General features: G+C 38.4%; 1 protein-coding gene across 2 annotated transcripts in view; it reads left to right on the forward strand.

Moving 5' to 3' along the window:
• The first annotated feature begins 7,572 nt into the window (after positions 1-7,572).
• The window catches only part of fstl4 (follistatin-like 4), a 197,046-nt gene continuing 182,191 nt past the window's right edge, over positions 7,573-22,427 (forward strand). For both annotated transcript variants that reach the window (XM_072661272.1, XM_072661273.1), the window contains exons 1-2: positions 7,573-7,794; positions 14,735-14,873. In XM_072661272.1, coding sequence (XP_072517373.1) covers positions 14,745-14,873 — 129 coding nt within the window. In that variant the 5' untranslated portion in view covers positions 7,573-7,794; positions 14,735-14,744. The remainder of the gene's footprint in view (positions 7,795-14,734; positions 14,874-22,427) is intronic.

Here is a 22,427-nt window from a genome sequence, read left to right on the forward strand (position 1 = left end):
TTGTGTTATCTAATACAGTGAAATTGACCAATTAATAAGAACTTAATACAACAAACTTGTAATGTATATGTATACATATGTAATGTATACAAACTAAGACTGACAAAGCTAAAAAGCTCAAATTTAGCCAACGTTATATTGAAAGTTCAGCTGATGAATTAATAAGTCTTGTGCAAATATATGATACACAGATATGAGAAATTTTAATGATTACTGCCAGGTCTGTAATCTGTAAATATGCAAGATCATATGTAAATATTTCTCAGCTGCTGTAAACATTTTATTTTTCTACACCAATCTACCATGAAATTAACACCACATCCTTGTTTCTACACCCATTGTTTATTAGTATATCAGCTCCACTTACAATACAGGAGCACTTTGTAGTTCTACAATTACTGACTGTAGTTTGTTTCTCAGCATACTTTGTTAGCCTCTTTACACCCTGTTCTTCAATGAACAGGACCCCACAGGACCACAGGATTGTTTGGATGGTGGGTCATTCACAGCACAACAATGACACTAACATGGTGGTGGTGCGTGTGAGTGTGTATTGTGCTGGTACGAGTAGATCAGACACAGCAGTGCTGCTAGAGTGTGTCCACTCACTGTCCACCCTATTAATCACCCCTACCTAGCTGGTCCACCTTGTAGATGTAAGACAGACAGAAGACAGAAGCTCATCTGTTGCTGCACAGTTTGTGTCCGGTGGACATTTCTGGTTGGTGGACTATTCTCAGTCCAGCACTGATGCTGAGGTGTTTAAAAAACAGATGTGTCTGATCCACTCATAGCAGCCCAACATACACACTAACACACTCATCACCACTATGTTAGTGCCATTGCAGTACTGTGAATGACCCACTATCCAAATAATACCTGCTTTGTGGTGGTGCGGTGGGGTCCTGACCACTGAAGAACAGGGTGTAACAAAGTATGCAGAGAAACAGATGTAATTGTAGAACTACTATATGTGATAAGTGGTGCTGATAAAATGGACAGTAAATGGGGCAGTGGTGGCTCAGTGATTAGAGCGCCGGGCTATCGATAACAGGGTTATGGGTTTGATTCCTGGGCTCAGCAAGCTGCCACTGTTGGGCCCTTGAGCAAGGCCCTTCACCGTCTCTGCTCCCCGGGCACTGGGAGCAGAGACCACTCCTAGATGTCTATATATGTTACAATTTCGTCACCATCACCTTAAATTTCTTGTGCTATCTTTTGTCAACCAGAGGAGAATGTGTTCTACTTTTAAACCTTGGTCCCTCTCAAGGTTTCTTACTCTCCTCTATAGGGGTTTTGCTGGCTTGAATTTGTTTGATTATTATCCAGATGAGAATGGATTCATTTTAAGCTGTCTTGTGACAACGTCTGCTCTTAAAACACTAAATGAATAGAATAAAAATAAAACCAACAGCAGTGTAGATTTCAAACTTTGCAATAGGCTGGTGCCCAGTCTTTCTTGCGTAGTCTGGACCAATCATTAACTTGACTAGGAAGACACAGATAGGAAGATTAATGGATGGATGGAATGTCCTATATTACAAAATCCTAAATGCTCTGAACACTGTACCAACAGTCATCCTACCCACAATTTTGCAAAACTGGAAACTGTTGAGACTCATCGACTGTTAAGAAGTAATATCAAATGCTTGAAACTTCGCAAGGAAAGTTTTGGAGAAGGAGGTTGAAGGTAAAGGTGTTATGGGGGGAAAACACCTTGTCAAGGGATTTTCAGTACGAGTTGTCGGTGCAGGCAGGTGTTGAGCAAAAGAAAGGCTTCCTCTTGCGTTCTGAGAAATTGTGTTCAACTCAAACAGCATATCAAAGGCTTTTTGTACAGCACTGATGACAAAGCAGCCTTGATCTTGGAAAGACACTTCGGAGTATAATAATAAAGCAGATTCCTCAATCTTTGAGAGATCCCACAACACCAGGATTTCACTAGTTCTATCTGGTAATATTTAGTAATCCACAAGTTGCTTAAATTCAGTGCATGGAAATGTCTCTGGAGTGTAGCAATTTCATTTCAGATTTATCTAAAAACCATTCTAAATCAGTTAGAGGCACTTGGTAATCAAAAACACTTTGGTGTATATGAACATGGCCTTGAGAGTCTCTTAGGCCTTCTAACAACCAGTAGAAAACTACATTTTCACAACAAACATTGCTGGTTTTCTTTCTAAAAATATTGTGAAAGCAGCTTTCTATAGAAATACTAATGGTCAACTCACAAAATACACTTTTACAGAGTGTTGGAATACACAAGAATCTTCTATAGATGTCTATAGGTTCATTTTCCAAGAAAATGTTCTCAGCTTACGAAAAAACTAAAGAAGCTTAACGAAGTTAAGCTGACAGAAAAATGGAAAACAGTTTGAGTTAGAGCTAGATATGAAAAATATATATCATAATATTTAAAGACATTTTTTACTATATACAATATTTATCACAACATTGTCATGTAGACAAACCATTTAAAAAAAACGCTATCCAATCAGGGGTGCAGATTTAGTCTGACATGTGTGTGTATGTGTGTGTGTGTGTGTGAGGGGGGGTGAGGGAGGGTCAACATCAGCACACTGTATAAAATATTAAGTCTGCCCAAGTATCTGATTACTGATCTGAGTGTTTTTTGAGTTAACTTGATTAGTCAAAAGTTCAAAAACATTGATTAAATGGCTACAATTTTAGTCAATATCATTCCCCTTCCCCTGAGAAGATCCCAAGAGCTCTATAGGACCATTAGGTCTACATTGCCCTATTTCTTTATAATTAGAACTTTGAATCAAAACGTTATCTAAAATTGCACCTGTGGTATTGATGATGTACAATCCTGTAACATCCCCAGACACACTTCTGTCAATTAATTTACTGCACAATTTACAGAAACAGTTTGCTTTTCTTAAATATTGCACAAAATTGTAACACTAAACAGTGTTGGCTGGTATCCACGTTTTTCATGCCGTCTCAAAGTACGGCCACATATGCGGTATTACTGTGTTACGGTCAGTGGCTTGTTGCAAAAGTTGCAAAGTAGCAAAACATGGTCCTACTATTTTATTTCTGTACCACCTGAATTTGCCTTATTTTAAAACTGTTAGGAATAACATTACATTACATTACATTTATGGCATTTAGCAGACGCTCTTATCCAGAGCGACTTACAAGGTAACCCGTATTACAGATGTGGGCCAGTGTAGTGTTAGGAGTCTTGCCCAAGGACTCTTATTGGTGTAGCGCAGCACATATGCGGTATTACTGTGGGTCAGTGGCTTGTTGCAAAAGTTGCAAAGTACCAAAACATGGTCCTACTATTTTATTTCTGTACCACCTGAATTTGCCTTATTTTAAAACTGTTAGGAATAACAGAAAGGTAAACTGAGACACGTTCTGCTGTGTTTGGACGTTTAGACACGTTTACGAGTTCCTTCGAAAGAGAGGTCAACAAAGGTTTGGATACCAAATGTGCTTAAAGTCCATTCCCTCGACTCTGTGCTCTCAGGTGTGCTGCTTTTGCCTCTAAACATGTGTGATTTGAGCTTCAGTTAGCTGAAGCACGGACTGTGCAGTGGTGTTTAGCATGCTGGCTAACTTTGCTAGCTAGATAGTGCTAGCTGACTAGGCTCAAATCACACACGTTTAGAGGAAAAAGCAGCATTCCTGAGAGCGCAAAGTCAAGAGAATGGACTTTGGGCGCGTTTGGTATCCAACCCTCTTTCGAAGGAGCATGTTGTAAACTCACAACTGCAATGGGCTTGTTTTTTTTCCCACCTGTTTTCAGAGCATGACGTCACTTATCAGTGGCCCCAACAGCGCCCCCACACTTTGGCTCTTTTAAATGCACATGGGGGAATAAGCCCAAAATCTGGCCATGAACTAGATGCACAAAGGAAGAGAATAAAAATCTGACACATCATTTTTCTGAAATACTGTCAACATTTTGAAATACCGTTATACCACCCAACCCTACTAAACACGTACGAATACTTTTTAGAAACTTCGATTTTAGATTTTAATCTTTAGATTAGATTTTTATTTTGCATCACCACAAGAGTAGTAATTTACCATTTTTTCTTGAATAATCAGCTAGCTTTGCCAATGCGTTTGTTGAACTGTAAAACAGGCACAGAGTCAGTAAGCATCAAGCAAATACATGACACTGAAATACTATCCCGGACCGTAGAAGAGAAGAAACATCTTTTAATGAAGCAAACCAGTGTAAAGCAAGCAACTTTTTAAGGAACAGGTGCCTGAACTGCTGAAGTTGTTAGTTTATATGTATGTCAAAATGCCATGCTATCTTTCCAAAGCTCTCATAGTGAAGCAAAAGCACTACAAATTCTGCACTGTTAGTTACTGCCAGGATTTCAGAATATGTTCCCAATGAGCTGTGGCACACAATATTATGGAACATGACAGGAACTAGGTACCAAATCTACCAAAACTAGACTCTGCAATAGGTCAGATACAATTCTGGTTTAGTTTAGTTTAGTTTAGTTTAGTTTAGTTTAGTTTAGAGACTTAATTTAAAGACTGACAGAATATTTGAGGTGCAAACAACAGGCAAAGTCGGAGTTAGGGTTATGTGTATTGATTAATGTTTGATACTTTTGAGAACTTAACCTTTTTTTGGTGTAATGAAAGTGGATAGAAAGGAGGTGTTATGGTATCTCAACTCAATTATTATTCTTTTATTTACTACCAAAAACACCAGTGTACACACATGTGTGAGTTTTTGTAAATAATGCACTGCAATTTTTTAAAAATAATAATAAGTCAGGTCTCATAGTATTTTGTCAGACATCTAGAGTGACACATCTTTCTAACTGCCTGCTCATCTAGTGTAAAGAGATTACATGTTTGAAATAATGTCCTTTAAATTACAATATGGTCATTTTGAGCATGATTGTTTTTCAGCAATTTAAACAATACTCTGTCATTGCTAATGATACATTTTCTGTTATTTCCAACCAATAATGTCACTCGTTAAATCCTAAATAACTGTTTCTAAACATGAAAATCATACTAGTGGTCCGATACCTCAGCTTGCTAACGTTAATAGCCAAGCCTTTTTCAGTTCATATCTTTCAGCTGGTAAACAGTCAGCCTGGAAAGATATAGTTAACTGATACCAAGTGTGAAAAGTGGCATTGAAAGTTTTATTTCCTTAAATTTATAAGAGAGTATAAATATAAATCTAGGGAACTGCATGGCTACTTAACACTAGCTACACTGCACAGGGAGAGAGAGAAAAGCTTTAGAGAGACGCACCTTCCTTAGCTAGCATGTTAGTGTGCACAGCATTACCAAATTTGAACATTTAATTGATAAAATCATCAGTTTGGTGGAGGAGTAACATTAATGGATAAACCTTTGTGTGTGTGCCTGTGTGCATAGCTAGCTAGCTACGTGTGTTAGTTTACTAGATAGCTAGCACTAGCTAGCCCATTTGGTGAAGCCTGTTACTCGTTTTTCTCTTGCTAGCCATAGCAACATTTATTTAGTACCTATGCATTTAAAAGTTTTTAAATGTTGAAAATGCTGCAGTAAATGATGTCTTAAGTTTACAGTGTATATAATGTTTTACCATTCTTTTCAGTATTAAAATGAATGCATTTTAACACTGTGGACTAATATTTGCTGTGATAAAAAAAAAGTGAGAGCAATTACAGTGCTGTGATTATTACTGTAATAAAAATGATAGTATATATTGTATAGGTACTGTGATTACATATACAGTATGCACACTGAAATTTGCTATGACAACTTACTTTTTAATTGCCCCCAGCAAGTTACTGTACATTTCACAGTGTTCTTTTTATAGTGTAACCATTAAGTTGCTTTTAGCTAACAGATACTTCATTAATATGCCAGATCTTTTCTGAAATGCAAGTTTGCTTCAAAAAATCACTGTACTTTGTACATGTATTTTGTGCATCTATAGTATATAACGTTAATAACAATAGACATTGTTTTTTTTCGATTCGATTACTTTGGATTTTAAACATCAAATATATATTTAAAATATTTTACACATTTACATGCCTGGTAAAATTACAGTTATATAGTACATCTATTTTTAATATGCAAAATTATAGTAAATTACTGACTTCAAAGTCGTAATCTTTGCTACAGTTTTTGGTAAAAAAAAAATACAGGAGATTACTGCATTTTAGTTACAGACAATTATCAGAATACACCTACATCACCATAATAACATTTATTTACTGTTGAAATGGTACAGTTATCTAGTCATTTACTGGGTGCATCTAAGATGTCACGTGGGTTGTAAAGCACAATTTTCTTTTCTTTTTTTTTTTCTTTGAAAAATTAGGTTACTCAAATCTTGCAGCAGCTGAAAATGCTTCCAGTGATTGTACTCGGAGTGTCATTAGGCCCGATCGTGTGCTTGGCTTTAATTCAGTTTACCACAGTTTACCAGCCCGCAGCGGTGCAAATCGAAAGCGACTGCGCCGTTAATAAAGTTCTTTTCTCTTCCATGATAAATGTTACATTGCCTATGAATATTTCAGGGGCGCATGCAATTTTGATGGCGAACTCGGTCTTCTATCTGTTGTAAGAGTCGGTAACTGTGTCAAGTCTCTTTCCGTTGTCTTAAAAAACTGTTTCTGACAGGGGGGAAGGTGCTCTGACAGACAGTTAAAAGTGCACGCTGGTGCACGCTCTCTCTCTCTCTCTCTCTCTCTCTCTCTTTACCTTTCTCTCTCTCTATCCCTTTCTCTTTACCTTTCTCTCTCTCTATCCCTTTCTCTTTACCTTTCTCTCTCTCTATCCCTTTCTCTCTTTCCTAATTCAACTTGTACTCTTTTACACTGTAAAAGCGTAAATGCTGTACAATGTAAAAATATATACTGTGGTAATAAGCAACTAAAGTGTTCTCCAGCTCAGATGCACAATTTGAATGATTTGATGTACTGATGATGTTTACAATATAAGTTTATAATATATTACTTGCGCGTCTAACGTATGGCAGTGTATAAAAACGCGCAGTTAAAAAAACGCGCAATTTAGCTGTCTTTATTCGACTCGATTAATTGATGGCTGTCACGATTTTGTTTTTGCTATTTTTCACTTTTTGGAATAATCTGAATCTGGCAGGTATCATCATATGTTTCATGATGTTTGGACCAATAGAAATGCCCCAACTGACGTGGAATGCATTTTTCCCATTGACTTCTTTTAAAAGTTAATATGTTTTTATCCTTCTCCTATAAAATAGCCGGCGAAGGCAGCGAATTTTGTCATTTTAGTTTAGATGAACAAAAACATCTTGCACCAATTTAACCAGCAGAACACTTCTCTCAACTTCAGCCACATTCCACTTGCACCTTATTAGTGTCAGAACATTAAGTCTGGATCGTGATGTAATCAAACCTGTGGCTGTCCTAAGTCGTGCCCGTTTGCCGTCCAGTCCGGTCCAGTGAAGGGGGTCTGGCTTTTCTCCTTTTAGTGCGGATGGACTGGATTTATAAGGAGCTGGTGACGTCAGCAGGGAGCTGTTGAAATAGGCTGGCGCTGGCAGGGCTGAACTCACTCCACTCACAGCTGAACGATGGAGCGCTCCAGCTAAGCGTGGGGAGGGAAACGGCCAATGCGGACTGGTTCGCAGCCTCAGTTCCTTTAAAGCCTGACTGACCGTCGCGGAGAGTCACTGGCCGGCTCTGGGGTAGAAGTAGAAGCTTGGGGTTGTCTTTTTTCGGAGCGCCTTCAACGCGTTTGCCTGGGCGTGATTTCTTTTTAGTCACCGTTTCTGTCTCCGGTGGAACACGACAGGTAGGTGCACGGCTAACGTGTACGCACGTTACTTACGCTACTCGTCTGGTCTGTGTAGGCGTTTTTACGGCGATTGGGGTGATTACGCGACGGGTACTTTGGATAGAAGTGAAATGCGTACGTGACGAAGGAGGACGAGGAAGAGGAGTTATCTGGAATAGTGTTGGCTGGCGCGTCAGTTATGCAGTTATGCAGTGTTCAGGTTGACCAAACTGATGCCATGCATTCAGCTCAACTTCCCAAGCGTGAAGCTATTGATGCGCGGAACGCGACGAAAACGAGTTTCTTCCGGGAAACTAATGTTCTACTAACTAACAGCAGTTGTGTAGTTGATCTACTTGGCAGCTGTCATGTGCAGCCTTTCAACGTTTAAGCGGGCGTGCTGCTCATGCATCGCATCATTCCATCTGTCCAAGCAGTCCAAAGGGAATACTTGGGTTATCATTGCTACCATGCTTGTACGCATTGAGGTTTGTGAGGACGAAGGATAAATTGGACAGCGCTCTAAGAGTAGATGGAAATCTCAGTCTCCTACAGCTCAATTCAAGCACCTCAATCCGAAACATTATAGGCATGAACCCAAAGCAGAGCTCTGCAATGGAAAGGTGCATCATGAGACTCAACATCTACCTAACTTTGTGACGTACCGTTTTTGAAATAGCGTTTAAAACGACTCTAAACGAACGCATTAAACGCTGTTCAAAACAGTTCGCTTTGCAGATCGTTGATTCCAGATCGGCGGAGCTCTCCGTGGTGCTGAAACTGGCAAGTAGGTAGCGCAAGTGATGGCCTAGGAAAGGCTCGTCCTTGAGCATCTTGTTTCAGAGTAGATCTGGTATAGGTAATTGTTGTCCGCATGAACTTTGCTAATCAGCATTTGCAAGTGGGCCTAGATTAGAGTCATTCCTGACAATAGGTACCATTTCCACTGCATTTAGTAATTGGATTTGTTTGCATTTCAGCTCTCAGATCCGTCAAGAAGCTCCAGCTGCACAAACTACATAGCATGACTTTTGGATGACTCACCTTTCCCCACTTAGTCTCTGTTGCCTTTGTTATTGTATCCCACTCCATACTGAGAACTATGGCAGGTGGCTTACATCTGGCCTAACCATAGTAAAACAACTTGTTAGTATTCTGAAAAAGCACTAACAGCTAATTGAGTTAATGTTCAGCCCACATTATACTTAGCAAGGTTTGCACTGTGACAGCTGTGCCTGTTGCTTAGCCTACGGAAGCAAAAACATATCAAGATGTTTCCAAAGCGACCTTTGGACCTGTAACCAAAGAGCTGTGCTGTAATTATAATCATTTTCGTTCATTATTAATGTTCTATTTTGGATTCCTGTATATTTCCCAAAGCATCTTTTGTGCTTCTGAACATAATTACATTTTACATTATTATTCAACGACTTATTTGTCAAAGCGTGCCACTGTCAATGGGAAAATTCTGTCAATTAATGCGACAGACAGTAATAATTTCCTTGGAAAATTGATTGTTTTGCAAAAGTATACAAATTTGCAGACAGAAAAAAACAAAACAAAACAAAAAAAAACCCAATTCTCAGCTTGATTGGAGTCCCACTCAGCTAATTCATGCTTTGATCACTGAGATGTATGCCTCAAATTACCAGAGTGCTGAAACTGAGAATGGAAGACACTAATGTGGATAAATTACATTCTGAGGTTCTGTTGGTTATGTGCAAAAGAGCTGATTGCAGTTTTGTCACTCACTTAAATTAAACAGGCCCTCTTAGTTGGCTTTATTGAGAAAACTGATGCCTATACAGTTGAAGCTGTTTGTTATGGTCATCTGAATCATGTTGTCGTTATTTCAATTCTGTCCTAAGATGTTTAATTGAAGCGTTTGTTAAACGCTAGGCCCCTTTAATCATTAAGTAATTGCATTTGAATTTAGAGACAGAAACAGACAGAGAGGATGGCAATAAGAAGACCACTTTGATTGTTTATATATGCTCTCTAATATGCAAAATGTTTGATGCAATGAGTGTGTGTGTGTGTGTGTGTGGTGTGCACACCAATAGCTGTCCTGTAAGATATAGAGGAAGCACCAGCTTCATTCTGGAAATCCCTTTTGTGTCTCAGAGGCTGGCTGAGCTGCAGGCTGTCTCTTGCTATCTAGGAGCTCATTCTCCATTGTATGGAATTAACCGTGGCCTACACTGTAATTTGTGTGCCGCACTTCTGTTATCAGATATTAAAATGACCCCAGTTTGATAAGAAGTGAGTGATCGGACTGTGAAGAGTAGGATTCTTGTGAAGAAGTGTTGCTTTTCAGTGCTTGTTAGAATTTTGGTCCTGCACCTACATCTGTTTTGGCAGGTCCACTGTAATAAAGAATACAGCAATTGGTGCTGTCACACAAAAATATCATATTCAATCTTCAAAGTCTCTTAACTTTCTATGAAAATCAGAGTGTCATTTCTATTGGTCCATTTATTATGAAAACGAGGCACAATGTAAAGAACAACTGCCAGATTTACATTATGTCAAAAAGTAAAAAATGTCAAAAATACAGATACATGACAATCTCAGTCAGCATCAACACAAAAAACAGCGCTTTACATTCATTGTGAGTTTTAGACTCAATATGTAACACCATATGCCTGCTGTACTTTTGTGACTTATATGTTTTTGTAATAGTGTTTTTTAGAAATGTTGTTCAAAACTGTTTGCTTGGCGGACTGCTTTTCCTTGTGTTCCTTTTCTGATGATATTGAGGTTTAGCACCATGGACATCACCTGTAGTATTAACAGAGCTGTCCATGGCACTAAATCTCAGTATTATCAAAAGAGTCTCTGTTCACTACCTTATCTCTCTGGTGCCTAACCCTCATACATATATACTTCATAGACTGTATGCTTCGGGTTGGGTAAAGTCTGTCATATAAAAAATCCTGCCTTGTTAGCCTGTTAACCTGGAGACTATGTGATAGAGATGGGAGGAAAATGTGAAAGTGCACTTGGTTGACAGGCAGCTTTATTCCCTCAGCCTCACCATAGCAGTTGCTAGATGTTAGGAGAGATGTGATGAGATACTGTCCCTAAGTGAAAAAATTCCATGATATAAAAATAATAGAATTATTGGGAGTAGAGTTATGTTGTAAAATGTATACATACATACAAATATACATAAAAATATGTATGAAGCCTTTCCAAACAGATTACAGACTAAAAAAGAAACATGCATTCACAAGGTGTTTCATTGTGGAGAACTTAGCTTGAACAGTATTCATCATTTTTCTGTATTCATGTTGTAATGTTATTTAGGTCAGTTTCCCAGACACTGATTTGCGTTACAAGCATTAGCTTTATTAACTTGCCATATGAACAAGGTAGATTTCACGGTAGGTGGTCTTGGCTGACATATGTGCATATTGTTTAAAGGTACATGATGATTTTTTAATGCTCTCCCCACAGAGGTACGGTTGTAAACATCTTGAGGAAGCAGATTTTGAAGCTCTCAATGTTGTCTTATGATGGAGTGAGAAAGTTTCTTTCGGCTCTCAAGGCATCTGGAACAAATGTGCTTCCCTTATATCCAGTGAAGCTGGTTTAAAAATCACAGAGTGTGACTAAACTCAGCCGTTCCATCTGTTCCATCTATGCTGAGGTTTTATCGTCACATACGTCTGCTTTGTGGGGTTTAAAACACAGATTATCCCATTCAGATGTTTGATTGGAATGGAGATGACTGTCACAACATGGCTGATGTGAGAGTATAAAAAGCATGCTGGTAGCCCTGGCTGAGCCTGTAGTGGGCCGCTTTTGGCTCCTGGCCGGTTGTCTGGCTGGTGCTTTTGGCACATGAGACAACCAACTCCAGGCAGAAACGTGGGGAAGCGGTGATGACAGGCACGTTTCGAGGGGAAGCGGTTTGATCTGCTGCTGCCTGCGAGACTGAAATGTGTTGGGGTGCTGAGCTGTTGCTAGCTGGACAGGGTGTTCCATTATTGCTGTCATAGATATGAAGGGAAGCAGCTGAATCAATGATTGCGTGCCTGTGCGCTCGCTAATAACATAAACAGCAATGAAGGTCCAGTAGGTTTCCGTTCTAATCGAATCAGTATGGATTTTGTGTCAGTAACACAAGTCGATGGAGGCAGGTTGAGCTTACGCCAGCAAGCGTTTTTGTTTCTTATTCGTGTGAGCAGATATATAATTACAATATGACAACTAGGAATAAATGGAATGTCAGGAAAATGTTCTGCAAGTGTACACACAGAATGTTTGTTTAGTTCCAATTTGAAAGAAAATCACATTATGGAACCCAATATCTAATCGCATTTGTAATGAAATGGTAACATGTCCTTTCAAATGTAAATCAGGCCAACTTAAAATGATAAAATGTCTGATTACAGAACATTTTCACTTAACTTAGATTAATCAACCACCATGCAAAAAAGATTATTCAGTAACTACATGGACTTCTGTACAAACGGGTGGGGCTATTCCTTGGTAATAGAAGTTTGTAATAACACTTTAGGCCCGCCGGCAGAAAATAGACTGTTGTGGTTAACTCACAAGTTTTACTTCTGCATCTCATTTTGGTCAACAAAATATTTTATTTTTGAGTCCTGTTCAATTAAATTGTGTGTAAAATATTTAGGTTAGGTGAATATTTGTGTACATTTAAATGGGATCTTTGAGTTCAGTACAACCTTTAAGTAAAACCTTTGATTAAAACCTGTCATTCCTATTGGCTCCTGGCACCATCTTTTTGCATACTGGGTGTGTCCTCCAGTCACTGACACTCCCCTTCAATGTGTTGTCATTTTTCCCAGGCTACCTCCTCTGAAGTATACTTATACATGTTATATGTTCTACAATGACTGCCTGCCTGAGTGTTGCAGGCAAGAGCAAGTTACCATTTTCTGTGGAATGTGACTGTGCTGGCTGTGTGCTACAATGTTCACTCTTGTAGTTTTTAAGTTAAGTGAATTCATCTGGGCTTTGCTTTTACAGCAGATGTTAAGTACAAATAACTTGGATTTTAAGTTACAGGTACACAACATTTTGGGTGTAATTTTATGGTTTGTCTGTCAAACTTACAGGCATTCAGTTGTTCAATACAGAATTACAAATTACTGAAAAAACTGGATTTCAAAAATGTAATTAATTTGTGGCAACAAATAATCTCAAATTATTTGAGAATATGTAACTGGTGGGGTTTAAAGTGAGTGTAAATGGCAACTATTTATTTCTAAGTTTGCTTGGCTTCATCAGCTTAAGTGATCCCACATTTCTGTAGTATTTTAGTATGGTTCACTTAATTAGTTGATTATTTAATCAACTGTTAATTATTGAAAAGTTAATTATTTCATTAAGAATGGACTTTATGTAGTCAATTAAGGAATGAAAAAACATTCTTTTAAAAATACAAGGTTATTCACTTTCACTTGAGATTTTGGGCTAAGTTAACGCAAACGATTGAATTAAAGTACAATAATTTAGGCTTATTATATGGTTATTCTAACCTAATGGATTTCAGTAGCTAGTATCATAAATACATTCAAATTACCATTTTAATTTGTTCAACAAAGCTTAACATATTTATTTAAAGCAACAATTTCACTTGGTTGACTTTCTGGGATTACAGTGCAGAAGCTTACTGTGCTAACTGTGTTAAACAGTGTAAGCCAGAAACTTGTACTTAACTACTGCTCAATAATACTACATTAGTAAACAGTAACTAGGGTGATTAAAGCATCGCACGTCATTTTACCTGTCCATTAATATCCCCTTATGATTTATCAAGGCAATAACTGCTAATTAACTGTCCATAAAAACTGTTTGAACTGGCTGAACATAAAAATTATGTTCACACATGCCTGTTTCTGTTATACGTACATTTTATACCAGTTGTTTGAGTTAAAAATTGCCGGGGGGCAAACAATGAATGCTTATAAAAATAATATGTAACAAAAAATATGTAACACTGAAATTTGAAGCAGTGGTGGCTTATTAATCACAGGGTTGTGGGTTTGATACCCAGGTTCACTAAGCAGCCACTCTTGGGCCCTTGAGCATTGCACCCTGTCCACGATAGGGTTGTTTGTAGCAAGACTGACACTGCACTCTGATATACACAGATTTATATACTTTATAAGGGTATAAGGATAATGGCTAGTACTGACAACAACAACAACAACAACAAAAAACAGAAATAAAAGTTCAGGAAAAAAAAAATAAACATAGTGTTATTTACTACTATTTAAATAAAAATATAATATAAAAAGATATAGTACAGATATAGTAACTACCAGACAGTTAGTGACCAGATACTAGGTTGTTAAGATGCTAAGGCATTTTATTCTATTCTAAATCCTAATCATTTGTGCAATTCTGGAATGGTATTAAAGGCTCAGTACCAGTTCAGTGCCTCACATCAGGAGAACACTTAATAGATTGCACTGCTATCTTGAAATCATTCTACATGTCAAGTGTTCACTGGTCACCTCCCTTCTCCCTGGTTAAGCAGGTGCTAAAGCAGGTGTATTTTCAAACAAACAAACAGTTTGTGATCGCGGATCAAAATAAAAATCTCTGTAGCAGTTCATCAGTTTGAGTCTGGAACACCACCACTCCACTCTTTGATTTGGAGTTTGGCCTACCTGTCAACTCTAAAAAATATCTAACATGCCAATAGAAAAAAAAACATTCATGCCTTTTTAACTGTCACATCGACTGCGACTTGTTGTTTCACAGAGGGCAGCTGCAATAGCAATTATCGCCGGAGGAGAGCCGCCTCAATAATGTTATTGAAGTGCCTGGTGCCCAGATTAATTAGCTGAGTGGTGATGAGTTTTGACAGTGCTTGTCTGTCTGGGTTGCGTTTGCCTGTGGTTTTGAGTGGCAAGGGCCTGCATGTGCGGCTGTGTGACGCTTTTTTGTGGCGTGTGTTCTCTCCCTATGACAGGCTGACACTGATGGGCGGGCTGGGCATTTGGGCACTCCCCATCCTGCTCGGAGCCTCTTTCTGGCAGGCCTACGAAGGACGAGGCAGTGTTGAAACAGCAAACAGCGCAGAGGAGGCCCTGGAGGGACTTCAGGACGTGGTAAATACTCTCGCCCTGTCTTTCTGTGTCTTATTTTGGTCACATTTGCAGTTCAGTATTGAATGAAAAACATATTTCTTGTGGCCCAAGACCAACCTATTACAATGATGAAGTAACTGATTAAATAGGGTTTATTTCCATTTGCTGGTTGGAACCCCTTTTTCATGATGTCCCCAGACTGGAAGGCTTTTTGACACTATAGTCCTTGCTAGGATTTGATCTCCTCGTACTTGAAGAACAGGCAGTTAGACCGCAGTGCCACCCTGGAGCTGTGAAATTACTCTACATACACAAACAGTTCTGAGGAAGGTTACCTGTATGTTCTTTCTTGGAACACAGATATGTGCATGACTTCACATCTTTATGGTGGTGCAGCTGTTAAACTGCCTGGTAGTCAGGTAAGAGACAGGAGATCATAAGAATGAATTCCATCACACAGCAGCCCGCTATAATCAAGAGGTTTAGAATAGGAAGGCCTAGAATAGGAAGGACAAATGGAAATTAACAGTAAACAAAAACAGAGGGGGAGGAACACAGACTAAACATCTAAAAAATATAAATGTTTCCACTGCAGCTAATTAATGTTTTTTAAGCTCATCTTAATATGTATTGTTGACCAAACAGAGATGTGGGACTAAACAAATGTGTAGAATTAACTCAAAAATGCTTCAGTGTCTTCAGTAAAAAAATGGCACCCTGTTGTTGTTGTCCTTGCAGGGGTCCTTTTCTTATTATCGTATTTCTTATACCTTATTATAGTATTTCTAATGCAGAAGTTGCTTCTTTAATAGAAGGACTAAATTGTGAATAGGTTCTGCAAGAATGCTGCCAACAAATTCAATTTATCAAGCAAGCACACTGTCACTGTGCCATTTTTCTATGCTCTGAAAAAACTCCCTTTAAAATTCCATTTTCTCCCATTTGCATGGAAACCCCCCCCCCAGGATCCTTTTGCTAGCTCAAGACGTCCTGCCATATAAGTCATCACTTTCTCCGAAGTGAGGTTTTCTTTCCATCGTTTATGCCACACTTTCCTAGATTCTACTATCGTCTGTCTTATTTGACTGGGCCCAGTCCATAAATGGAAGTTTAGGCATCAGGGAACGGTTTGACGTTAGGGAATGTTGCGGCGAGAACATAATTTGATTTTATGCAATCCTCACAAGCCTCTGTCTCTCTAAACCTATTGTTCCAGTGGACCTGTGAAGAAAACGTAGGCTTGTACCACCCCCCACCCTTCCCATCCTCACATTTGTTTTACCCCTCAATTCTTTGTGCAATTAAGCATGAACCCCTCTGGTCTGTTTTCAGTCTGTCTTGCCAGTGGGGTGCCAAGTTGGCAGAGAGCGAGGGAATTTCATTGCATTCCAGCCTCGCATCTGCAACCTTAATCCCACTGCGCAAACAGATTCCAGGGCACCCCCGCCAACCAGCCACATTCTGAAGAAGGTGGGGTGGTAAAGCTGTCGACTGGCGTGGGGGGCTCAAACCCTGTGGTGAATTGGAGCAAATGAAGGTGGATGCCTTCACAAACATAAATTGACTGTGCCAGCCCAGCAAAACACAGCATAATCAACCCTATATTTACCTGAGCCTTGCAGTTAGTAGTTTGTAGTGAGGATCAAAGAGAGACTTTCTGAAACATGAGTCTTGTAACAAGTTCTTTCAAGTTTTCCAAGTAGCCACTTAGGCCCGGTGATGAAATGTAGTTCTGTCTGCTGTGATATCTACTATTTTCCATTAATAACTGATCTCACGGGCCTGCCTTCGAATTATTTTCCAATGCAACCAGCATGATAAAACAGCCAAAACTCTGGAAAATTTTTGTTTCCCCGAACTGCTGCTGTGAAAAATGAAACTGAATTTTTACTCTGATTTGCCATAGAATACATTTATTAAGTATTTGAAGTTGTTCTTTGATGTATAAATAAGAAGTATGTGGCTTTGGTTGGGGGAGAATAAATGATCAGACACAATTTAACAAGCCTATTTACCACCCTGTTATTTTGCCTTATAATGAAACATATTACTTTTCCTTTCATGGTCTGCTTGCGGAAAAATTATAATGATAATATTGCTTGCTTTGCGTCACTGGGATGGCCCACAGCAGCACAGCATAGCTTGGCATAGCCTAGCTTAGCTTTTAAGGCTGTTCGAAGAACTTTTTGTAATTATTCCCACCTCTACCTCTTAAAAGTGTTTCCTCTATGGCATCGTCCAAAAAAGTATCTTTATTAAGTATTAAGTATTTTTTACTAAACGTAAATCTGATACATGGCAATATAAAGTTTTTAAATATATTATTATTGTTATTATTATTATTATTATTATACATATATTAGAATTGCCTTGAATTAACATACACGTAATACTTTATTTAAAGGATTGAGTTTAACATGTAATTATGACTTAAAAAGTAGCTGGTTGCCTGACCTTTTTACATTGAATCGAGTGAATATTTTAAGTTCATTTTAAGACCTCGTTTTAAACCTCATTTATATTAAATCCAGTAAAACAGCAATAAGACCACCACACAACTACATTTTAATTTAATCCATATTTAATACCTAATTAGCTCATAGGGAGTAAGAAAAAAAGTACTAGAAAATCAATGAGTTGGAGTGTCAAAGGCCTCATTTCAAATGTACACACCACTGGGCACAGCATATGCAATTAAACTGAACAGCAAGCAATCACAGATCACTGAGTTTAGGCAGATATGTATGTAAGTCTCCATTTAAAAAAAGGAATTGATGTAGCTGTAACAATAAGTCTAGCAAAATGGTATTATGCTAAAAAATGGTATTAAGTTCTTAAATTGATCTTGGCTTAAAGCCTTATTCCTAGAATGGATAACTGTTTTTTCTTTAGTCCTTATTCATAGTTATGTATAATGAGAATTCAGTACATAGAACTGACCTACCACAAATGTCAAACACTGTTGTTCCTCATTTAAAAAAAACAATCCAGTAAAAGTAATACAGTGAAAGTCTTTTAAAATTAAATGCAATAACTACTTAGTGATAATATGGAAGTACGGCTAAAAAGGCTGAAAGCTTTCGCTAGGATCACCAGAGAAGGGAGAAGTACCAACTAGAGAAAGGATGACTGGAGCACAGAATCCATGCAGAGAAGTCATGGAGTCCGCCTTGCTGCACAGCTAAAAGCTAAGATGTGCATCCTAGCTGTTGATGGAAAAAAACACCAGAATGCTCCCATAAATAATGGTGTAAAATAGGAACTACTTTTCCTTCCGCCTTCTTCCTCTGCTCCCGCACACACATAGGCACAGTGAAAAAAAAGTGCCGGCAGCCAGTCTCAGATTCACTCCAGGACTTGCCAGTGGATGATGTGTTGTAAGTCTGCAATTGCAGACAAAAACAGAAGCATGGTTATTTCAGTACAATGAACGTGATGGATGTCGAAAGACAGTTAAATACTGTGGCATAACCACAAACCTGATTAAACACCTACAAATTAGCCACACCACAGAACATGACAAGCTACAGCAGAGGCAGTTAGAAGAAAGTCTATGCAGATATGTATATTAAAAGTCTCCATTTGAAAAGGAATTGAATGTAGCTATAACAGAAAGACACCCCAGCGGGAGCCAGAGTGAAGCAAAGCTTCCTGACAGAAGCTTTTGAGAGGAGCAGGCAATATCATAATACAAATGTCAACAGTATTAGGGTATTTTTAACAGAGTGCAGGAATTCACTGTTTCACTATTTTGTGAAACAGGTTTTTTTTTAATCCTTGCAGTGCTCCAACTTGCATTTTAATTAAAACTTCTGCTAAACTAATGATTTTTTACCATATTAGGTCTATGCTATGTGCTGAAAAATGTAAAGTACTGATTTAACTGGACATACTAAATACTTTTCTTGAGTTTGAACATTGCTGAATGCTGATTCTGATTTCTATATGAGCCCACCATACTACAAAAATCAACACTTTTTTGTTCTGAAGTAACATAACAGGCTGTAAATAGGCTTAAAAAGCCACGTCTGTGCAATTTTCACCCCAATCAAAGTCATATACCACATACTGTTAATACATCAAAATAATAAACTAAAATACATAATACTTCTTTGGCACCTTTTTGCATTGTTGCATTATGTGAATCTTTGCAAGTTTCTTCACAATCTTTGATAAAGAGGGGTCTTCGCTCTTCTTTAGAGAACCAAAAGATGTTCTGATCTGGCAGTGCTCCAAAGACCCCACCGTTATTTTTGTAAAATGTAGAGCATCTTGTCTTGCTGCATAGTGCAATGAGGAAAAAAAAGAGGTAGAGGAAATCAGCAGTAAATCAACATCTCTAGTAGGGAAGTCAAGCGCTGAGATTTTGGAACTGAGCCACTTTAGCCTAATGCGCTCAGTGTGTGTCATGAATGTGTGAGAAGGCACGTGGAAGGAATGTTAGCATAAGAAAGCAAGAAATGTAGGTATTAGCAGGGAGCAGAAATCTACGGCTCCTGACCCTCTGCGGCCTTCCATTGTGAAGGTGATTAGCACTGTAATTAGGCGACTATCTGTGCGCATAAAAACCTCTTCAACCCTGCAGTGGAACTTCTTTGTCTCACTTCATCTCCAGAGCAGCCACGTCCAGAATTACAATTCATCAAAAAATACTTACGGCATGAGTCGTGACCATAAATAGCCCCGTAGCATGTAGCAATCAATTCAGCTAATGGCGTGCATTAAATTCCAAAAGTGGCGTTCTTAGATGTGATACATCATGGATTTTTGTCATTAATCGTCACTGTGATCTCTTGCTTTCAGTGCCAGTTTTGGGGGACTGTTAAATCCTTTGCCGATAGTTCATAATGAAGTATCCCAACTGAGCTCATTAACTGTTGCCTCATTAACAAGATCTCATCCAGGCCAAGAAGACCTGTCATCGTTTTGTAGTTCGCCATAGCATTTGGAAAAGCCCTAAAGTTTCTCTTGGAGTTCTTTTTTGTCTATGGGTAAAACCATCACCCACATCACAGTGCAGTTATCATGATTAAAACTCCATACACAGACAAACTGAATCAGTACAAGCATTGTGCCATTAATGGAATAATCTTTGATCGCTATATTGCTTAGAAACATAGGCCTACCATTATCAAACTACTAGAGAAAATGTTTGAAATTCACAGCGTTCAGTGGCTTGTAACTGTCTCTTCCTTATATAGTTATAAAGGCTTAGTGTCACTGTCTGATGCTTAAAAAATATCTTGCACTCTTTTCTATGATGCAATCTATGATGTCATCTTTTTTAATGTACTCTGTCTTGTTTGATGATCTAATATTTTTTTTGCGAATGTTGTACTCAGTTCTAAGATGTCATCTACTTACTACTGAAAAAGCTACAGCCCCTGTTATTCCCAAGCAGATTCCCATCAAAGTACTGTCCAGGCCCAACCCTACTTAGCTTCTGAGATCAATCAAGATCAGGTGTCCACTTATAGTTTATAGTATGCCACATGATAACCCAAAAATATCATAAGACTGACAACCTCTCACAAATATCCTAAACAAATCAGCAAAGCTTTTACTTTACCAACACCCCTCTGCAGTTAATGATGACTGACAATGAATGCTTGTCTACAGTGAACAATTAACCAGTCTTTATTTATTGTGTCCCACAGGCAAAGCACACCAATGTCGGATGTATGTTAGCACAGTTTGTCCAACAAGCTACAGTCAGCGCATTAAGAATGATTTTTACACATTATTAACGGTTGCTAAATGACAGCTTTCTATTAGTGGCTTAGAAAAGCCTTTAATGTGTGTGGCACCATGTACTAGGCAATGTATCGCATGTGCTGGCCATAACAACACTTTGGACCAAGCACTTGTCCAGATATAAGAGCAGGATGATGCACAATTAAAAGCCAATTAAAAGTCTCCAAAACCTGGAGAAGGAGCTGTTGGAGGTGGTTGGAGGCAAAACTATTGGGTTTACCAGCAAGCCAGCCTGGAAAGCAGGTCAGGCTTTGATTTTCTCTTGAGAAGTGGATTTTGTGTTTGGCCCCGAAGACATCCTCAATTTAATCTTTTAAGCCCCGAATAAATACACTGACCAATCTGCTAGTTTTGAACAAAAGCTCTCTAATTGGCTGCCTGCATTGTATATTTTACATTTACTGGAACCTGGTACCTGATTAATGTTTACAATCTCTTAAGCAGAGTAATGCATTTTACAAAAGCTCATCAAAGATATTAAGCAGTAGTTGTGAGTTTAGTGAACTGCTTGGGTCATTAAAAAAAATAATAAAAGGGAAGCAAACCTAAAAAACCTGAAAACAGTAATAGCTAGTGATTAAAGACTGACAACCTCTCACAAATATCCTAAACAAATCAGCAAAGCTTTTACTTTACCAACACCCCTCTGCAGTTAATTATGACTGACATACAGTAAAAAATGAAGCACCTGCTATTCCAACACTGTAAAAAATACTTATCTGATGACAATAGCACTTCTTAATTAACTTAACATTTTACAGTGACTGCTAGTGACGAAACCCTACTTTTTTCTGAATAAGACTGTTATGCCAAATATATATATAACTAATAAAGTGGAATTGACTCGAAGAATAGACAGCTAATAACTCCAGTAACTGTGGTGTAACATAATATGTTGAAATGACACATTACTGAGAAATGCATTTTAGAAAGTAAAAGCTAAAATTAAGCCAATTTGTTCAGTTGATAAATGCACTTAAATTATGGGACCTCCAAAAGCCTTATGTAACCTTATGCAGAAACATTTGTTTCGTTGTTTCTCTCTTACTCTCTGTGCAGGATAAGCCAATGCAAACTGTGGGCAACTGTGTGTTTTTCCTTTTTAATTAATCATTTCAAAAGAACAACAGTATGTACAGTATGTATTGATTAATACACTGCTATTCACAAAGTCATAAAGTTAAACTATACACAAAAACTACAATATAATCCGATCTGTGGGCATATTTCTATGGTGTTTGGATGCGCTAAAATACAGTATAATACTTTGTCAACTGGTATCACCAACAATGCTAACCTGGCACAATGCTAACAACTCGGGTGTGACATCATTTCTGTCTCTGACATCCAACTTCCAAAGGTAAATGGAACACATGACCAGGACAGGACAGGACCAGCCATGAATAGCTACTACCTGCCCCTGATAATACTGCATATCATGCTAATATTTAGAGATGGTATGAAAAATGTAGATACCGCCCAACCCAAATGCTATTCTTGATGCAGGAGACTCGCTGTAATGTCCTGTATATTACATCCTGTGTAATGAGATCCATTTTGTGTGATCACCACTTCATCAGTGCTGTTCCACTTCGGAGCTCATTTAGATGTGATAACGGACAAATAACTATGCACCTTGCTCTCATTGCCTTGGTAACTGTGAGTGCTAAAAGCATTCGCCCCTTATATCTGCAAACAAAACCTTACAGTTAGATCATTTAAACTCTGCTCCTTGGTGGCAGTGGGACGCAAGTCTTCAATTAAGACTGCCATATGGCAGGAGAATGGAAGATTTGACTTGGCCCATGCTTCTGTAATCGC

Source organism: Salminus brasiliensis, chromosome 18, assembly GCF_030463535.1.
Source record: "Salminus brasiliensis chromosome 18, fSalBra1.hap2, whole genome shotgun sequence".
NCBI classification, from domain to species: Eukaryota; Metazoa; Chordata; class Actinopteri; order Characiformes; family Bryconidae; genus Salminus; species Salminus brasiliensis.